This window comes from Elgaria multicarinata, chromosome 1 (genome assembly GCF_023053635.1).
Source record: "Elgaria multicarinata webbii isolate HBS135686 ecotype San Diego chromosome 1, rElgMul1.1.pri, whole genome shotgun sequence".
Classification (NCBI taxonomy): domain Eukaryota; kingdom Metazoa; phylum Chordata; class Lepidosauria; order Squamata; family Anguidae; genus Elgaria; species Elgaria multicarinata.
Genome location: NC_086171.1, coordinates 17972180 through 17990316, shown reverse-complemented (window position 1 = coordinate 17990316; position 18137 = coordinate 17972180). Strand labels below are relative to the sequence as shown.

The window sequence follows — 18137 nt, the reverse complement described above, 5'->3', positions numbered from 1 at the left end:
CGCACATACCTACATCAAATCTATACTTTGCAAGAAATTAAAATCAAATAAATAATACATTTTCAAAATCTACATACCTATGCCAAGTAGTAGGTATATGCAAATTTACTACACAAATAGTAAAAATCTTCTAATTGTAAGTGCACCCAGTTTATCATACAACCATCAGCTTGATATCAGAATTAGTTTGCTACAGTTTTGCATAAGATGTGTAGAGGCTGGCTTACAGAACGACCAACGACACGCTAGAGAAAGATTGAAAGCTGCTTGCAAATTTATTTTGATAACTACTAAGTTAGAAGAGGTGGGGTGTTTGTGTTGAAGATGGTTAAATATACTGCAGGCGTGAAATGTGTCTCAAAGGGCTCACCTACAAAGGGGTCGCTGACAGAAGAGGTTAGGGTATTCACAATCTTGAAACACCAGTTTTTGCCACTATCTAAACAGACCCTAAGAACAGTGTACTACTTTCATCCCTTACAGGTATGAAGGGCTGTCACTTATGAGAAAAGGCTAAACCACTGTCGTTCAAAGTGGGAGCAAAACTTTCCTGCTGATGTAAACTCACAAAGGCTTCTAACACAAAACAACACAGAAAACTACATCACTCTGACACACATTGCTAACCCTTGGTATGGATAGTTGAATTCTGGGTTGATACGTGACAGCCAGCACTAACAAACAATGGGTTGTTAAACCTTGAACAACCCAGAAAGAGAACCAATGGTTTGTTGTGAACTCTAGGTTGTTTAAACGATGGGTTGTTGTTTATGTGTGAATCCAGAACCTTGGCTGAGTTCGGACGACACACTAATCAGTGAGGTGGTGTTATAGGAACAGAATGGGAAACAACTGTTGATTAGCGTGTCGTCTGAACTCAGTCCATGAGTTGTTCATGGGTTGTTTCACCAGACTACAGAGGCGGGGGGCAAGAGTGGTTAAAAAAAACACCTAGCCATTCTATGTGCCAGTACTATAGCACCGCAAAGACATTTGGAATACTCAGCAGGGGAAGAGAGGAAGGGGGGAAGGAGGATGGAATCAAATATCCCAGGGCTTGAGAAAACAAATCATGGTTTGCTCAATTGTCTGTGAGACAAATCCTGGGTAGAATAATAAACTATGGGTTACTTATAGGTTAAATAAACCACAGGTTAGAGTTATGAGCAAACTAAGTAACTGAAACAGTTGATACAATGAGAGATTTTGTTTACAGATAGAGTTAAGAGTTCTTAGTAAATTATTGGGATTGCCCCTTTACCAATAGGGCAGATTATTTATGTCAAACTATAAAGCAATTAGCTCACCAATTAATTTCTCATAGTTTTGAAAAGAGTATACATTGCGCTCACAATGTTATTATTTGATAAGTAATTTCCATTAACAATGTATTAAAAATTGACGCTGTACAACATGAAAGCAGTTCGTAAAAGGCTGTCTGATCTTTAAAGAATGCCACTTCTTCAAACAGTATATTGTATTTTTGATACAGAGCACATAAAATACCTAGGGTGACCATATGAAAAGGAGGACAGGGCTCCTGTATCTTTAACAGCTGCATAGAAAAGCGAATTTCAGCAGCTGTCATTTGTATATATGGAGAACCTGGTGAAATTCCTAATTCATCACAACAGTTAAAGCTGCAGGAGCTATACTAGAGTGACCAGATTTAAAAGAGGGCAGGGCACCTGCAGCTTTAACTGTTGTGATGAAGAGGAAATCTCACCAGGTTCTCCATATATACAGATGACACCTGCTGAAATTCCCTGTCCTCCTTTTCATATGGTCACCCTAATTAAATAGCAGAATTTGTTACTATAATTATTTGGTTGTTATCTAGTTTTAATTGTAAAAATAGTATCCTAGGACCCCAGTGAATTCATGATAAATCCTCTGTAAAATGGAATTTAGAAGTAAGTACCAGTGGAAAAATATATACTCCCCCTTGTCTTTAACATTTTTTTATACTAATGGTCTCATATTGACTAAGACTGCAATCCTCTACACATTTACTACGAATAATCCCCACTGGAACTCAAAGGGATGTACATCTTTGTAGAGAGGCATAGAATTGTACTGTCCCTGCTAATATAGTTTTCTGTTCATAATTTGTGTTACCTGGTCAATGAACAGATTGCAGAATTCCTGCAGTAGAAATATGATTCGTGCTGGCATGTTGTAAAACTTGGAGTGACTCCAGATCAGACAGATGGTGTGGAACAAAGGGGGAATTAAAATACGTATCTCTGGAAATTCTGTCTCTTCAAGACACTGAATATGTCTTTGCAGAGGTCGCAGGTATAGTTCAATGTCCTGGGCTTCAACAAGTGCTAAGAAAGAAAGAAAGAAAGAAAGAAAGGAAGGAAGGAAGGAAGGAAGGAAGGAAGGAAGGAAGGAAGGATAATAAATAAGAATAAGTCGGTAGAAGTCTGTGCAAAAAGAAAAAAACAGTCTAAAATAAGTTCCAAGGAAGCCCAATTTCTGTGCCAATGATAAAGCATGCTGGTTGGACAACAGCCAGAACTCAATATAAGGTGCCAAGTCCAAAGCCCCACATGTTTAATTAAATCACTGTGAATCGCGTTACAGCGATTTACAGAGAGCAAATCTGGCAAAGACCTCTACCTTGAAGAGCAACTAGAACTCAAAGTAGATAACGCTGGAAGAAAAAGACCACCAATATGACTTTAGTTATCTATATAGGTTTATAGTACAGTTGCATTGTTTTACTTTGCACATGTGTAGGCAATGTGGTGCCCACAGGCATCAGTGCACACCTGGATGCTTCTCTTGGCTCCCACCAAGGTGCCCTATACGCCCCACGTGGTGTTGTTTTTAAAACAAACACATCTTCTTACATTTTCTAGTGTTGGACTAGATAGTTGGGGCTGGTTGGCCACTGTGTGAACAGAATGCTGCATTAGATGGACCCTTGGTCTGATCCAGCATGGCATTCCTTATGTTTCCCAGAAACTGACATACATACTGCCATTAATACTGGAGATAATGTATTGCCATGTTGACTAAGGACTCATCTACACCAAGCAGATATATTACTATGAAAGTGGTATGAAAACAGTATATAAAAGGCAGGAGCCACACTACTGCTTTATAGCAGTATTGAAGTGCACTGACAACTGTTGGGACCCATTGACACAGACCATATACTACTTTCATACCACTTTCATAGTGTTATATCCTGCTTGGTTTAGATGTGTCATGGCCCCAACAGTTGTCACTGCACTTCATTACCACTATAAAGCAGTAGTGTGCCTCCTGCCTTTTATATACCGCTTTCATAGTGGAATATCCTGCTTGGTGTAGATGCACCCTATGTATAAATGGATGCTGCTGTTTTTACACTGTTGTTTTTATGTCTCTGATGGTTTTTAAATTTTGTATACTTTTAATGTTTACTGTTTTTGGATTTTGTGAACCGCCCAGAGAACTTCAGCTGTGGGGCAGTATATAAATGAATGTAAATAAATAAATAAATAGCCACTGATTGCCATATCCTTCATAAATGTGTCTAATCCCCTCGTAAAGCTATCCACATTGATGTCATCACTACATCTAAACTTTAGCTATATATTAACTATATGCTATGTGAAGTAGAACATCTGCAGATATACCTCTATTTCTTTAATGTTTTTGCAAACAGCAGCAGTGGCGTTGCTTGAACCAGATTGAGAATATGGTGCAAGGGGGGTGGTACTCTTTTCCCCTCACATTGTTTTCTCATTATAATTACTTCCCACAGTTTCCATTTCCTTCCATATGTTTTACCAAACTGCACAAATTGACTATTGATCTCTTTTCTCTTTCTTTCTTTCTTTCTTTTTTTTACCTAGTACACCATTTAAATGATCTCCAACCCTAAAAACTGCCTGGTCTGTCTCTATTTCTGATTCCCATTTACCAAGGAACCTTTGTTTTTCACCTAAGGATGGTAACAGCTGGATTTTATATTTTTAAAGATGGAAGAGTAACCAATGTGCATTTCCTTATCCCATTGAATAGATTTAATACTTTCTTTGTGAAAGCTTAGTGGCAGTAGTTTTCCATGTGAATCTTGATACAGCTTATCCTTCTTGGTCATATTGGCTATATACTTTATTATTTTACAGTGGTGAGGAATTCTATACACCCATAATGGTGTGTGTATGGTTGTGTGAACATTATATACCATGAATGCTGTTTTAATAAAGTCATTATATTATAAATCACTGGGGTCTATATATTTATTTTTATGAACTGTTGTAAACCGCCCAGTGAGCTTTGGCTTTGGGGCAGTATAGAAATAAATAAATAAATAAATAAATAAATATCCTTAACAGTTGTATAGAAATAGGCATTTCAGCTAGTGCCATTTGTATGTATGCAGCACCTCATGAAATCCCCTCTTCATCACAACGTTTAAAGCTGTAGGACCAGATAAGAAAGAGGGCAGGGCTCCTGCAGCTTTAACTGTTGTGATGAAGACAGAATTTCAGCAGGTGCTGAATGCATACAAATGACACCTGCTGAAATCCCCTTTTCAATACAACTGTTAAAATTACAGGACCCCTGTCCTCCTTTGCATATGGTCACCCTACCTTAGCTCTATGGAAATCCCAGGTGCAAACAGAAACCATCACAGCACCCATAAGAACCTAATTTAAATGTTTGCAACCTCCCCACATAGTCCCATGAGTAAATAAAGACTCCATGACTTCAACACCAGCCCTGCTTTGTTTACTACCTAATGAAAGGTACTGGAGAACTCCAAAGGTTGTATGCTATTTTATGACCTTTGGCTTGGCCTAATAAAGGAATTGGCCTAATATGGATTTCTCATGAGCAACACGGCTACTGCTGCTTTTTGTGTAACATTTGCTTTTTATGCAGCTACAGAATGTGATGCTTTTCTTCCAAATTGTAAAAAAGAGATATAATGTTCACCTCCCTAGCAAGACAGTGTGAAGTTTAATCATTTGCTAAACTCTTTGAGCATTTTGACAAAATGCCCTATAAAAATAACAAGCAGTATAATAATATTTTATTGACATTTCGTTTGATCAATATGCAAACAAAATAATAAAACATGAGCCTCTGGGTAATACACTAACTTTAACTATGTTTATGCTAGAAGTAAAACTATCAGAATTACTACACAGAACAATTCAAAATAATGTTTACAAGTCATACAGTTTGTTAATTTATTATATATTTTCCTCTTTCTCTTTTATAAACGGAAGGAAAATATCCAAACAAACTTTATACAAATACATTATAAGGACATCTAAGACTGTTCGACTTAATATGAATATGTACCAAGGCAACAAGCAGTTTATTAATGCACATTATAGTGATATGTCAAAACAGTATTATGGATTATTCTATAACATGCATACATAAATGTGGACAGAATATATACATTTCATTGGGGGAAAAGCTTACCATTTTCTACCTCCTTGCAAATGTCTTGAAAAGTAGGGTAATAGCTGCTCATCTTGCCTTTTAAGATCCTCATCATTTTCTGAACAACAGGGCTCCTAAGCTGAAATTAGAACAGGGCAACTGATCTTGAATCAAAAACATATGTACTTTAAAAACCTATTTTGCTATCAAATTGTATTATTTATTTATTTATTTATTTCATTTCATTTCATTTCTATACTGCCCAATAGCCGAAGCTCTCTGGGCGGTTCACAAAAATAAACACCATGAAGAGCATAATAAAACAACCAACAATTTAGAAACACAAATACAAAAAACAATATAAAAAGTACGACCAGGATAAAATCACACAGCAAAAATTGATATAGGTTAAAATATGAAATTAAAACAGCAGAGTTTAAATTTAAGTTAAATTAGGTGTTAAAATACTGAGAAAATAAAAAGGTCTTCAGTTGGCGACGAAAGGACAACAATGTAGGCGCCAAGCGAACCTCTCTGGGGAGCTCGTTCCACAGCTGGGGTGCCACAGCAGAGAAAGCCCTCCTCCTAATAGCCACCTGCCTCTCTTGTATAGGTGGAATTTGAATAAAGAAAATTTGTAAGGGCCAAGCAAATTGAAGCAAGAAGATTTCAGAGACGTCTGAAAATAAATTTGAGAATGAAGTCCCAATCTAAACAAATCATGCCTAACATGTTCAAGCGTACCAGTATTCTTTTGTGAAACACCTAAAGAATAAATGATGGCCAGAAAAGTAAAGCAGTGCTGAATGACTCTTTGAACTAAATATTTGTTGCATTAAATTTCAGGGACTACAGACCTTATATATCAATCCATCAGAGATATCTGATCTGGCTATGGTATAAGGAATTTAAAATGTAATGTTAAAAAGCTTATTTAAAACAACAGTCATATTAAACACATAATAGAGGCTTAGCTAAAAAGTCTGGTTTCTGAACCCAACTTTTGATTTTGAGAAAACAATCAAGGTCAGGTTGACCTAAGAAAAGTGGAAATTGACAAGAATATGCTATGGGTTCATTCCCCAGACAGTGTAAAACTACAGAGAACAACTTGGAAAGTTTCAATAGAATTCTACAATTAAAAAAATACTTCAGCAAATACAAAAGCAAGAGGGTGTGTTACTTTGATTATGAAGAAGAGTATTTGGGGAGCCTAGACCACCTTACTGTAATCATTCAGAGAGCTTAGAGCATTATGGCTTCCATTTATAGAAAAAGGTATAGAAACTGGCACAATATAAATCTCCATGCCCTAGATTCTAGGGTCTGCCTTATTCAAGATTCCTAGGGTCTCCTTCAGCCCCTTTCTGAGGGTATTTAAAGGAAGGCAGATCTTTCACCTGTGAATATAGGCCTAATCTACACCAAGCAGGATATTGCACTAGGTAAGCAGTATGAAAGCGTTATATAAAAAGCAAGAGCCACACCAAGTAGGATATAGCTGTATGAAAGCAGTACATGGTCTGTGTCAATGGGCCCCAACAGTTGTCAGTGCACTTCAATACTGCTATAAAGCAGTAGTGTGGCTCCTGCCTCTTATATACTACTTTTATACCACTTTCATAGTGCAATAACCTGCTTGGTGTAGATTAGGCCATAGTAAGCCAATTCTATTCTTCTTCTTTTTCTATTTTTATAGTAAGGCTGGATGAAAGGGGTGTGTGTGTGTGTGTGTGTGTTATTTCCTTTAATAAAAGAATTATTTCCTATTTCAAATAGTTGTCTGTGTGATTCAGGGCTTCCTTGCACCACAAGATAAACCAGATATCTGAACATAAGCCAAATAAACAGGAAATAAGAGGCTGTCCCTAGTATGTAGAGGGTCTGGATGATGATGATGATGATGATGAGATTTTCTCCTTAGAACACTAACACATGCTTTAGTTATAACCCATTTGAACTATTACAACAGTCTCTAGGTAAGACTGTCTCTGAAAAATGTTTAGAAAGTTCAACTGGTCCAGAATGCTGTGGCCAGACTGTTGACCAGGGGCAGTTATAGGGAGCATGTGACTCCCTTGTTACAACAGCTCCACTGGCTATCAGCTTGGGCATGATTCAAAGTGCTGATTATAACCTATAAAACCCTATATGATTTGGGACCAGGCCATCTTCAACACAGCATTCGTCCATATGAACCTGCTTGGGTTTTAAGACGTTCTGGGGATTCCATTCTCTCATTCTTGCTGCCATCAGAGGCACATTTAGTGGGAAGATGAGAGATGGCCTTTTTGGTGGCTGCTCCCAGGCTTTGGAATTTCCTGCCATGGGAGGTTAGGTTGGCTTCCTCTCTGCTATCCCTTCGCCAGCAGGCCAATGCATTTTTATTCAGGCAGGCCTTTGGCATTTAAGCTGGTCTGTTGCTAAAGTGGGTTTTCCTGGATTGCATTCTATTTTTATTTCTTTAATTGTGTTTAATTGTGCCTTGTTTTTTTTTTAATGATTTTAACCAAGTTTATTTTAATCTCAGTTTTAGTACTGTTAGCTGCCTTGAGTGCCTTTTTATGAAAGGTGAGGTATAAATCAAATAATAAATAAAGAGGAATGTGTGTGTGTTATTTTCTTTATTTAAAAGAATTCTTTCCTATTTCAAATAGTTGTCTTAACATAAAGATCAAATGTGCAATCTTGCCCACTTTGATAGTGGGGACGTGTTGGGGATAGTGCCTTCATAGTGGTGGTGCCCTAATTATGTTCTACTGTCCCCATGTACCTACTGTATTAGCTGCTAGACACCAGGTGAAAACATCTTTATTCTCCTGAGCTTTTAGTAGTTACTGTTCTAGCAGTTTTATTCATTGTTCCATTGTTTCTAATAGTTGGTCCCCTCCTAGTTTTGGATAGCTTGCCCTACCCCATCATGTCATGTCAGCACCTGATTGCTGCTGCATCACAGGAAAAACATTCACTTCAAAGGAAACCCTTCCCAGACTCCTGAACCTGGCCCTCCTTCATTTTGTGCTGACCCTAGCCTTCATACTAGGGGCTTAAGGGGAGTAGGTTAACATGAGAAAAATGATGGATTCCCTTGAAGTGAATGTCCTGACTGTATGCTGAGAACAGTAGTGGCAAGCCAGCATGTAGTTAGACTGGTCTCCAGTGGAGCTGCTTCTGATGTTTCACTGTTTTTATTCCATATATCTGTATTGTAAATGCTGTTTGGACTTCATATGGTAAAGATGGTAAGTGGTTAATTCTGTTGGGAGGGGCAATTAGTGCATAGAATGTTGGAGTGAATGCTGATTGGCTGTTAGGTTCAAGTATGTAAAGGAGAATGACAGTTTACAGTTAGCAGTTAGGAGTGAGTTAAGAGTGAGAGTTGACAGTGGGCAGTGAGAGAGTGGGGGTTGTCTGCTGAAGGGAATAGATAGTGTAGGGTCTGTGTTTTATTAGAGAAGAGTAGGCAAGGAAAACCTGATATATTTAATGTAAAAATGGAGTACTGAACAAATGAAACCACAAAGCCTTATCAAATACATAAACGTAATTCTTGTTAAATAAATGTTATTCTTTTTCACTCTGGCATGGATTCTTTAAGTACCTGAGGTAAGGTACAGAGTTATATGGTGGCAGTGGTGAAATAAAAGGATAAATTAAAAGGTACGCAGAGTGCCAAGCTGGTTGCTGTGGATCCAAAAAGGAGTCATAGAACCACAGAACCAGGGAACAGTAGTATACCATACCAACTGCGTCCGTGGCTGGGATCCTTTATAGAAAAAGGTAAAAAAAGAGACCCAAGGGTAGCAGTGGTGACACTGCTCAGGACACAGAGAAAGCAGGATTATGGCCACAAATGAAGGCATTTGTAAATGTAAGTGTAATTTGTAAATGAGGATATTTGTAAATGTTAGTAGAACTAAGCGTGAAAATATGTGGAGATTTTAAGTTGCACTCTTTCAGCCTACAGCTACATGGTGTCATGGAGATTTAAGCGAACTGCAGAAGCCTGCTGCCCGCCCAGCCGGAACAGCTTGGATGGGGGCAAGTTTTGTGGGTGGGAAGGAGGAGAAGAAAGACGCTGCATGTGCAAGGACACTTGGGCAGCATAAAGTGTGGGAGGGCAGAGCCTATAAAGGCCTGCCCTGCTGAAACTCGGCCTCTGGGGGCGGGGGGGTAGGGCAGCAAAGCAGAGACTTGGCACCCTCCTGTGGCGGGGTGTGCAGGAATTTGCATGATATTACAATAGGGAGCACTCTAGCACCTTTTGGTGATTGGCATATCCGGAGGTCCTGCTCCTCAGGGGCTGTGCAGCTCTCATGTCAGGATATAGTTTGCCTTTGGGGACCCTCCTGTCTCATCTACTTGGAGCTGGGCAGCACTGAGTGGGGATGATGCAGGCCCACACTTTTAACGCGTACCGTAAGAAAGGAGCTGGGTTTATCTGACTCCTGGCTTTGGAGAGTGGCTTGTCCATAATGGCAGGCTAGGTGCCTGAAGAAAGGATCTAACAGATTCCTGCACTTTCAGGGAGGGGTGAAGTTCCCTTGTTTAAATAAAGAGGCCCGAGTTTACCCCAATCTCTGGTGTCTGTGTCTTTATTCATGCTTCCTTCTCCACTCACAAATACAAGTACAACAATTGTCATATTGCTATTATGCTGAAAATTGCTTACCTGGTCATATAAACACAAGAGATTATATTTCCTTTCCTTCCAAAACTTCAGTTCAATCTGAGGATCTGGGTGAAAGTCATGAAGAAGAGTTTGAGCCGAATTCCTTTCCAAAATGTCTCTTATTTGATGTGACCACTTGATTACCATTGATTCTATTGCATGCAGTACTAGCCTTGTATGAATATCCTGCCTGCAAAATAGGAAGAAAAATGATAGGTATCCCACTCTCTTATAACCAGTGTAAAATGTCATTAAATTTAACTGCCATGTATTCAGCTCCTACTTCTGTTCCTTTGTAATGATCTGACAATAGAGGGTATTGCTTAGCATTACTTGTCCTATCACATTTGTGTTTTGTGTCAAGTAATTTCAAAAGTATACTGGTATGTCTTTTTTTTTTTAGTAATAAAAATGTGCTTAGATTATATTAACACTATAGCCGTTTCCACACCTGCCTTTTTTCCAAGGATTGTCCCAGGATCATCCCTGTGCATGCAAATGACACACAGGGGATCCCAGGAGCAGGCAGGGACGATCCCTCCATTTTCCTGGGATAATCCCTAGGTGTAGAAAGGGCCTATATCACTGATTATAATAAGTCTAAGGCATTGTCACACATGAAGTAGGTCTTCCTTCAATTGGATTTGTAGTGTGAACATAAAAACTTCCATTGGCTACAACGCTAATTAATATTACCAACACGACACCACTGTCCTTCCTGCTGCAAGAACAGCTATCATTAATGTAAATAGAGAAAGAGATGATCAGATACTATTTAAGACTTATATGTGAAAACATCCTAGTATTTTTTTTTTTTTGGACAACACTGAAATATACATTAATACATCATGCCAGTCACCCCACGATTTCCCTGCACACTCTTCCCTTCCCTCACACTGCTAGACCATAGCATTAGCCCACCATCCTGTCTCATTACCTTAATGATTACTCTTTATAAATGTGATTTAGCCTGGGTTGGGGGAGGATTAGAAGTGGAGAAGCAGAGACCAGAAAAAGGGTTAAGCATTCCCTATCCCCATCTTTTCTCTCTTTTTTCCCTTAAATGATGTATCTAACATGTCATTGTGCTTTTATGTAGGGTGATCATATGCAAAGGAGGACCGGGCTCCTGTATCTTTAACAGTTGCAAAGAAAAGGGAATTTCAGCAGGTGTCATTTGTATGCATGCAGCACCTGGTGAAATTCCCTCTTCATCACAGTTTATACTGTTTTTATGTTTCTGATGGTTTTTTAAATCTTGTATACTCTTTAATGTTTACTATTTTTAACTGTTGTAAACTGCCCAGAGAGCTTCAGCTGTGGGGCGGTATAGAAATGTAATAAATAAATAAATAAAAAAAAGCTGCAGGAGCCCTGTCTAGCATGACCAGGTACAAAAGAGGGCAGGGCTCCTGCAGCTTTAACTGTTGTGCTGAAGAGGGAATTTCACCAGGTGCTGCATGCATACAAATGACACCTGCTGGAATTCCCTTTTCTATGCAACTGTTAAAGATACAAGAGCCCAGTCCTTCTTTCCATATGGTCACCCTATTTTATGGTTTGTCCAGCTTTTTGCTCTTCATTCTTCTGCCCAATTCTATCTAATTCACAGCCTGTTCCTTAGCATCCTGGGTCCAATTCACTTAAACTGTGACAAACTATATATTTCCCTCTGTCTGGGGTGGACAATGTGGACCTCCAGCTGTTTGGGCCTACAATTCCCATTAGCCCTAGCCAGCATAACCAATGGTGAAGGACATCTGAAAGGCCACCAGTCCCAGTTAGAAGCCTAGCAACTCTGTTTTGAACTAGTTGAAGTTATTGAGACTGCAAAGGTTGCTCACCTTTACCCTTCCCCATTTCCATTGTGTAACTTACGCCTGCATACTAACTAAACAGAACCTGCATAAGTGCCATAGTTCTTATTCTCAGACAAATATGCTCTCAGTTTGGTGAGCCAAACTGTAAGCTCTGTTTTTGCAACTATCCAGCTTTAAGCCCATATCTTGCAATTTTAAAAATAGCCATACTAATTATTTAAGAAATCTATGCTGTATTACTGCAATATGTTGTACATGGGGCAACCTTTGCAGTCTCAAGAACTTCAAGTAGTTCAAAACAGAGTTGCTAGGCTTCTAACTGGGACTGGTCAATATTATAATATGATGCTGGTGCTTTACCAGTCGCACTGGCTTCCAATCCATTGCTGGCCCCAATTTAAAGTGTTGCTGTTTACCTTAAAAGCACTAAACTGCTTGAGGCCAAAGTATCTAAAGGAAGTCTTCCTATAGAGCATCTTCAAAGGTTCTCCTCCTGATACCCCCACTAAAGGAAATTAGGTGGGTGGCTGCAAGAGAGAAGACCTTCTCACTTATGATGCCCCACTTATGGGATGCTCTCCCCAAGGATCCTTGCTTGGCACTTACACTGTTACCTTTTCAACACCAGGTAAAGAGCTTTACTTTCTTCCATTTCGACTTTTAGCTTTTATGGTTGTTTTTATATATTTTTCCTGTGCTGTTTGTTGCTTTTTGTATTGGGTTTATACTTGTAAATCTATAAAAAGAACCTCATTATTGGGTGGATTTATGCGCTACGTTCTTACTAAAATGGAGAATTGAGCTCATACTCTCTTTGGGCTACAATCAGTATAATCACTTACTTGGGGAGAAATTATTACATGGGCGGGTAACTCCCATCTTTCAGTTTATTGGCATCATTAGAGATATAACTAAAATATTTACTTTCTGATTGAACAAACATGAAGCATCACACACACACACTCCTTACTTATTTTCAGAGCACATCTCATGCAACTCAATCTCTGTTGCAACCGTTGGAATCGGAAGGAGAATTCTCCCTGACATAAGTCCTCTCATAACCTGTGTCTTATTTTTCATTATTTCTACATGCCGTTCCATATCCTGGGAAATAAAATGTGGCCAGGATCCATTATTTTTCTTACTGGAAAGAATGGGCAGCATGACCTAGAAACAGAAGTGAGATAATTGGGGGTGAGGGGTGGGGCAACAAACACACACAGATCAGTGTAATGGATAATAATGTTCAAACACCTTCAGTTTCTTGGTAACATGTCCCAGCTTGTTATTTCTGCAGCCCTTTCCAACTCATATTTGGACAATAGGTTTCTTATCTTCCACATACATTAATTTTCCTTCTTTAATTCTCTTTAGTTTGTTACATAAAGCCACATATTCAATAAGGTACATTAATGGTACAGTGGACCAAGAATCCAGTAGCTCTAATGCACACATGGAAGCTCCAGCACATATGCATGCACGCACATTTGCAAATGGAGTGGTCTGCCTTGTTATTTTATATGAACCGAACAATACTCTAAGAATGCAATCAGCATTCCCATGGCAGTCACAAAACATTTCCCCAAGCCAAAGAACACAGTAACCCATACACAAGTAGAGCACCATATGTACACTGGAGTCCTGCATAGCTCTTGATTATGCTCACATAAATTAGAGATTACAAAACAGCACAGGGGAAAGGGTTAATCTTTGAGTAGATGAGGCATAATCTTTTTAAATTAAGTGTATATAATTAGTAGCTAGAGTTAACTAGTAGTCAACTAAACCAAATAAATAAGCACTTTGGCTTGGATCCTATGGGCTATATCCAATGTTAGTCCTACTTAGAGGAGACCCATTGAAATGAATGGTAGTGAAGTGAGATTAACGTTGGATACAATGCTATATTCACATGATACGCGTGCTAGCAATTTTCACCAATTTCCCTTTCCCCATATAGCTGTGCTACCAAAAGCTCCATTCCGGAGGGTTGGGAGACCCTCCAGAACAGCATAGAAAGTAACACTGGGGGCTGCAGGGTAAATTGGGAACTGCCAAACATCTCTCCCAGCTATTCCTGTGAATAGAGTTCCACTCTGGGATCTTAGCAACGAAGTCAAAGTGCTTATTTACTTCCACCACCAGCAGGTTCCATTGGATAAAAGCCGCTTTCATTCACAAAAATGGAGCTCAAGATCCAAGTCATTTAGGGCGCAATCCTATGGGATGCATTCCTGATAGACAAAGAGCTCCAACTCTCTGCCTATCTTATGCCCTGCCAGCAAAAACCAGGCAGGGTGAGATGCGAATGGAGGCAATTCTGCCTCTGTTCCTCCATTTAAAATATAAAAACCAGCTAGGTGGGCCTCTGAGCCTCTATCTTGTAACTTATCTTTTAGTGGGGAGGGAACTGGGGTGTGTATTCCAGCTTCTAGTCTCCCGCCTTCTCCTTGTCCACCTGCACATCCCCCTTTCTTCCTCTCCAACTTCTCTTATGAGGTTGCAAAAGCTTTCTATGGCAGCTGGGAAGGGAGGGGATGGGAGGGGAGGGGAGGGGGGAGGGTTTGAGCCCAGAGAAGAAGAAGGGCTCCTTCTCTGGGCTTGTAACGCTGCCTATGGGCACGGAGGAGGAGATCTGTAGCATCCTATGGTGCCCCAGACACTATCTAGGGATCATAAGATTGCACTCTGATTATATTAATCTCATCTCAGCAATAGTCTTTACAACATTATTCAGTAGATGGTAGAATTTAAGTTTAGGGTGAATTTCAGGGGAAACTGAAGTGGGGTAGAAAAAAGCAGATTTATTTGCATTCCAATGCAGTATGAAGACTTCAGGTTGTTCTCCAATACTGATTAATCAGAAGGATCTGTACTAATGCAGCAACTTTAAATATTTGACCAGGCATTTCTGTTCTTGCGAAATTCCCAGTTGATCTCTGTGCAATAAATTAGACAAGTAAACAGCCCGAGTAGCACTATAAATATGATTTGTAACCACTACATTCCAGAAGTTTGTTTGTTGTCATACATCTCCCATAGTGATAATGTTAGTTAAACAGAAACGTGTTTTTAAAAGAAGAAATGTAAAGTAAACACACCAGCTTCTACAAGGGAAACTGTATACTAAAATAAATGTGGAATTTAGAAATAAGATAAGATGAAACATATTTGCGCTAACAAGTAGAAATCTTTCAATGGCCAAGCTAGATGAGACACCATTCACTCAATTAGTGATTGTGAGGGGGGCAATCTGGATCAGTATCCTGGTGGACAGGAGGGGGCTTTAACCTTTTGGCCCCTACAGTAGCCCTGATCTAGATTGAGGCTATCATACCAGCTATTTGCATTGCAAGGAAATGGAAACTTGCCTTCTAATACAAACAGCAGCAATGAGGAACAAGGAGAAGAGTTAAAACTCAAACCTCTCCAGGACTCTATTGAAAATGGCCTCACTGTACTTGCAATTTACTTTAAAAGTAGTCACATAATTACTAATCACATGAATGGCATCTTGTTTAGTTTGACCTTCAAAGAGAAAGCAGGAATGCAAATTACCATCATCAACAATTTAGGTTTGTTTTTTGTTTTTGTTTTTCATTTGTTCAGAGATATTCTCTACTCTATATCACTGCTATTTGTCTCTTTTAAAATTTTGGTTTGTTTTCTTGTTCTCTTATTTTCTCTCTTCTGTCCCTTTTATTTCCCATATGGCCTTGTGTGAAGTTCAGAAATAATTCCATGGCAATTTATATTCCACCCTTCATAATGCATATCCCAGGGTAGTTCACAATAAAAAAAAACTTGTAAACAATAAAACAAACTACAAAACAACTTAAAAACAATGGAGTGACACTTTAGGAATTAGTTTAAAAGATACGCTCATACTCTTTCAAGTGGAAAGCATGGAGGGACAATGTTCTTCACAACATATGACCAAGTAGCGAAGCATTGTGGGAATAAACATTGAAGCAGGAATCCTAATCTCATCACATACTCCCCCAAATGAGAGGTCTCTCTCATGTAATAATTAGCCCAAACCATCTGGGTGCCATTCCATATCAGTGGTTAACTGGAGAGAGGGAGGAAAGGAAAGGAACCTCTAGTGCAAGCACTGAGTCATTACTGACTCTTGGAGGGACACCAGCTTTCGCTGACGTTTTCTTGGCAGGCCTTATAGTGGGGTGGTTTGCCGTTACCTTCCCCGGCCGTGGTTACCTTTCCCCCAGCTAACTGGGTACTCATTTTACCGACCTCGGGAGGATGGAAGGCTGAGTCAACCTGAGCCGGCTGCCTGAAACCAACTTCCGCTGGGATCGAACTCAGGCCGTGGGGAGAGTTTCAGCTGCAGAAACTGCTGCTTTACCGCTATGTAGTTTGGGTTTCCAGCAGCAACTACACTTCCTCAATAACATATAGCCAGCCTCAGAAAACACAGCATATCATACCAGTGAACTGAGAAGAGGCCCTGTGGATTATGGGGAGAAGAAAAGTGCTCTTCTTGGGGCAGGGGGAAAATAGTCTTGTGGCACCTTAAAGACTAATACATTTATTATGGAACAAACTTTTGCGGCCTAAAGTTCACCATCTTTTCCAAACCAAAAGCCACTGAGGATTCTGTTAGTCCGGATGCAGGGTTTTCAGGTATCAAAGAACAGGTCCTAGGTTTTTAATGGGACTCTTCAGTCAACATGCTAAGCCATGGTTAGGCTGCTAACCTTTTGCAGCAAATGGCTAGTGAGCATGTTTAAACCGTGGTTATATAGCCACCATCGTTAGGAATGATTCACACAACATGCCAAGGCGTAATGTTTAGCTCAGAGTGCTTAACCATTGGCTTAGTGTGTTGTCTGAACAGGGTCTATGTCTCTATTGTTTTATGCATAGACACATCACATTGTTACCAATGCCCATAGCCAGAAATTTTGGGGTAAGATGGCCTAAGGCAAGGATGATTAATCTGTGGCCCTCCAGACTCCACAACTCCCATCTGCCCCTCCTGCATGGCCAATTGTCAGTGAAGATGAGAACTGGGAGTCAAACAATCTCAGGAGACCCACGGGATCCTCACTCCTAGCATAAGGCAGGAATTAATCCATGCAGAACAGAACCTTTAGTACATGTAGCCCAACATATCAGAATTGTAGTAAATATTAATACTACATTAATTTTAAAGAATGTATTTTATGTGCCTAGTGCCTGTTAGCAATTCTAATATTTGAGTACTGAGTGGGATTATCTATCGAAAAGCAAGAGAAAGCTCATTTCTATGAGTTATTGGGGGCTACTTTTTTTTTCCTTTTAAGCAAAAGCTGAATATTCAGGACAAGGGTCCTGGAACTTATCTGAGAGGCCAGGTACTCCTGAAAAGCCTGGGTCCCTTTATCTGAGAGGTCCTGCTGCTACCCCTTCTGGGCAGCCTCAGAGACTTGAGTAACCAACCTCCTTGACAAACATATTTTTTTAAATCAGGTATTAGGAGGGAACTTTTTCCATTTTGCAAGTTCCTGAAAATAAACTTTTCTTAAAAGCCACTTATCTTATATATAACATATATTACTTAAGACTCAAATTTTACATTATGACTCAAATGTTAACATTATGAGAGAAATATATAAAATAAAAGTACCTCTTCTAAGAAAACCATTACATGCTCCATGGGTTTTCCAGATAATTCTGCAAAAGTTATGCCTTCCTTGACGTTTTCTGGTCTAATGCAGTCTGTCGTCTTCATAATACAAACTATTTTATGTTTTATACCACAGGGCACCTAGAGCAGAATGATACAAGAAAGTTATAATCTAAAGAATGGATTCTGTCCTCCTCCTCCCACAATTATGGTTCCGTCACAGTGTAGAAAAGTTTTGGTCAATAATACTACAACCATACATAATTGATCCATGTGTGCATGACGTACTTGTTTCATAACCCACTATGGAAACTGTGAAAGTGCAAGTTTCCCAGGACAGCTGTATCTAAAACCAACCATCCTGCAGAACAGCAGTGTTCATGGAGCTCCCTTTACTAAGGAGGGTGGAGGTGGTGCATACTGTAAGCCCTTAAGGAGGTCTCTATAAGCAAATTAGTGGTTGCATTTTCTGCTGCTGTGCTTATGTACCTCTGGATTGCATCTTCCAAGGTATATAAAAGTGGGCCTGCTAGATGTTAGATTCCTTCACACACTGGCTGTTTAGCCTCTCATGAGGCTAAACAGACTATTATTATTATTATTATTATTATTATTA

The 18137-nt window shown here is 39.4% G+C and overlaps 1 protein-coding gene across 1 annotated transcript in view; it reads right to left on the bottom strand.

Moving 5' to 3' along the window:
* Positions 1-18137, bottom strand: part of DNAH11 (dynein axonemal heavy chain 11) — a 176286-nt gene that overhangs the window by 155963 nt on the left and 2186 nt on the right. The window contains exons 2-6 of the mRNA XM_063123804.1: positions 17522-17662; positions 12863-13059; positions 10073-10262; positions 5440-5539; positions 2119-2330 (exon numbers count right to left, since the gene is read on the bottom strand). Of these exons, the coding sequence (XP_062979874.1) occupies positions 2119-2330; positions 5440-5539; positions 10073-10262; positions 12863-13059; positions 17522-17662 (840 nt within the window). The remainder of the gene's footprint in view (positions 1-2118; positions 2331-5439; positions 5540-10072; positions 10263-12862; positions 13060-17521; positions 17663-18137) is intronic.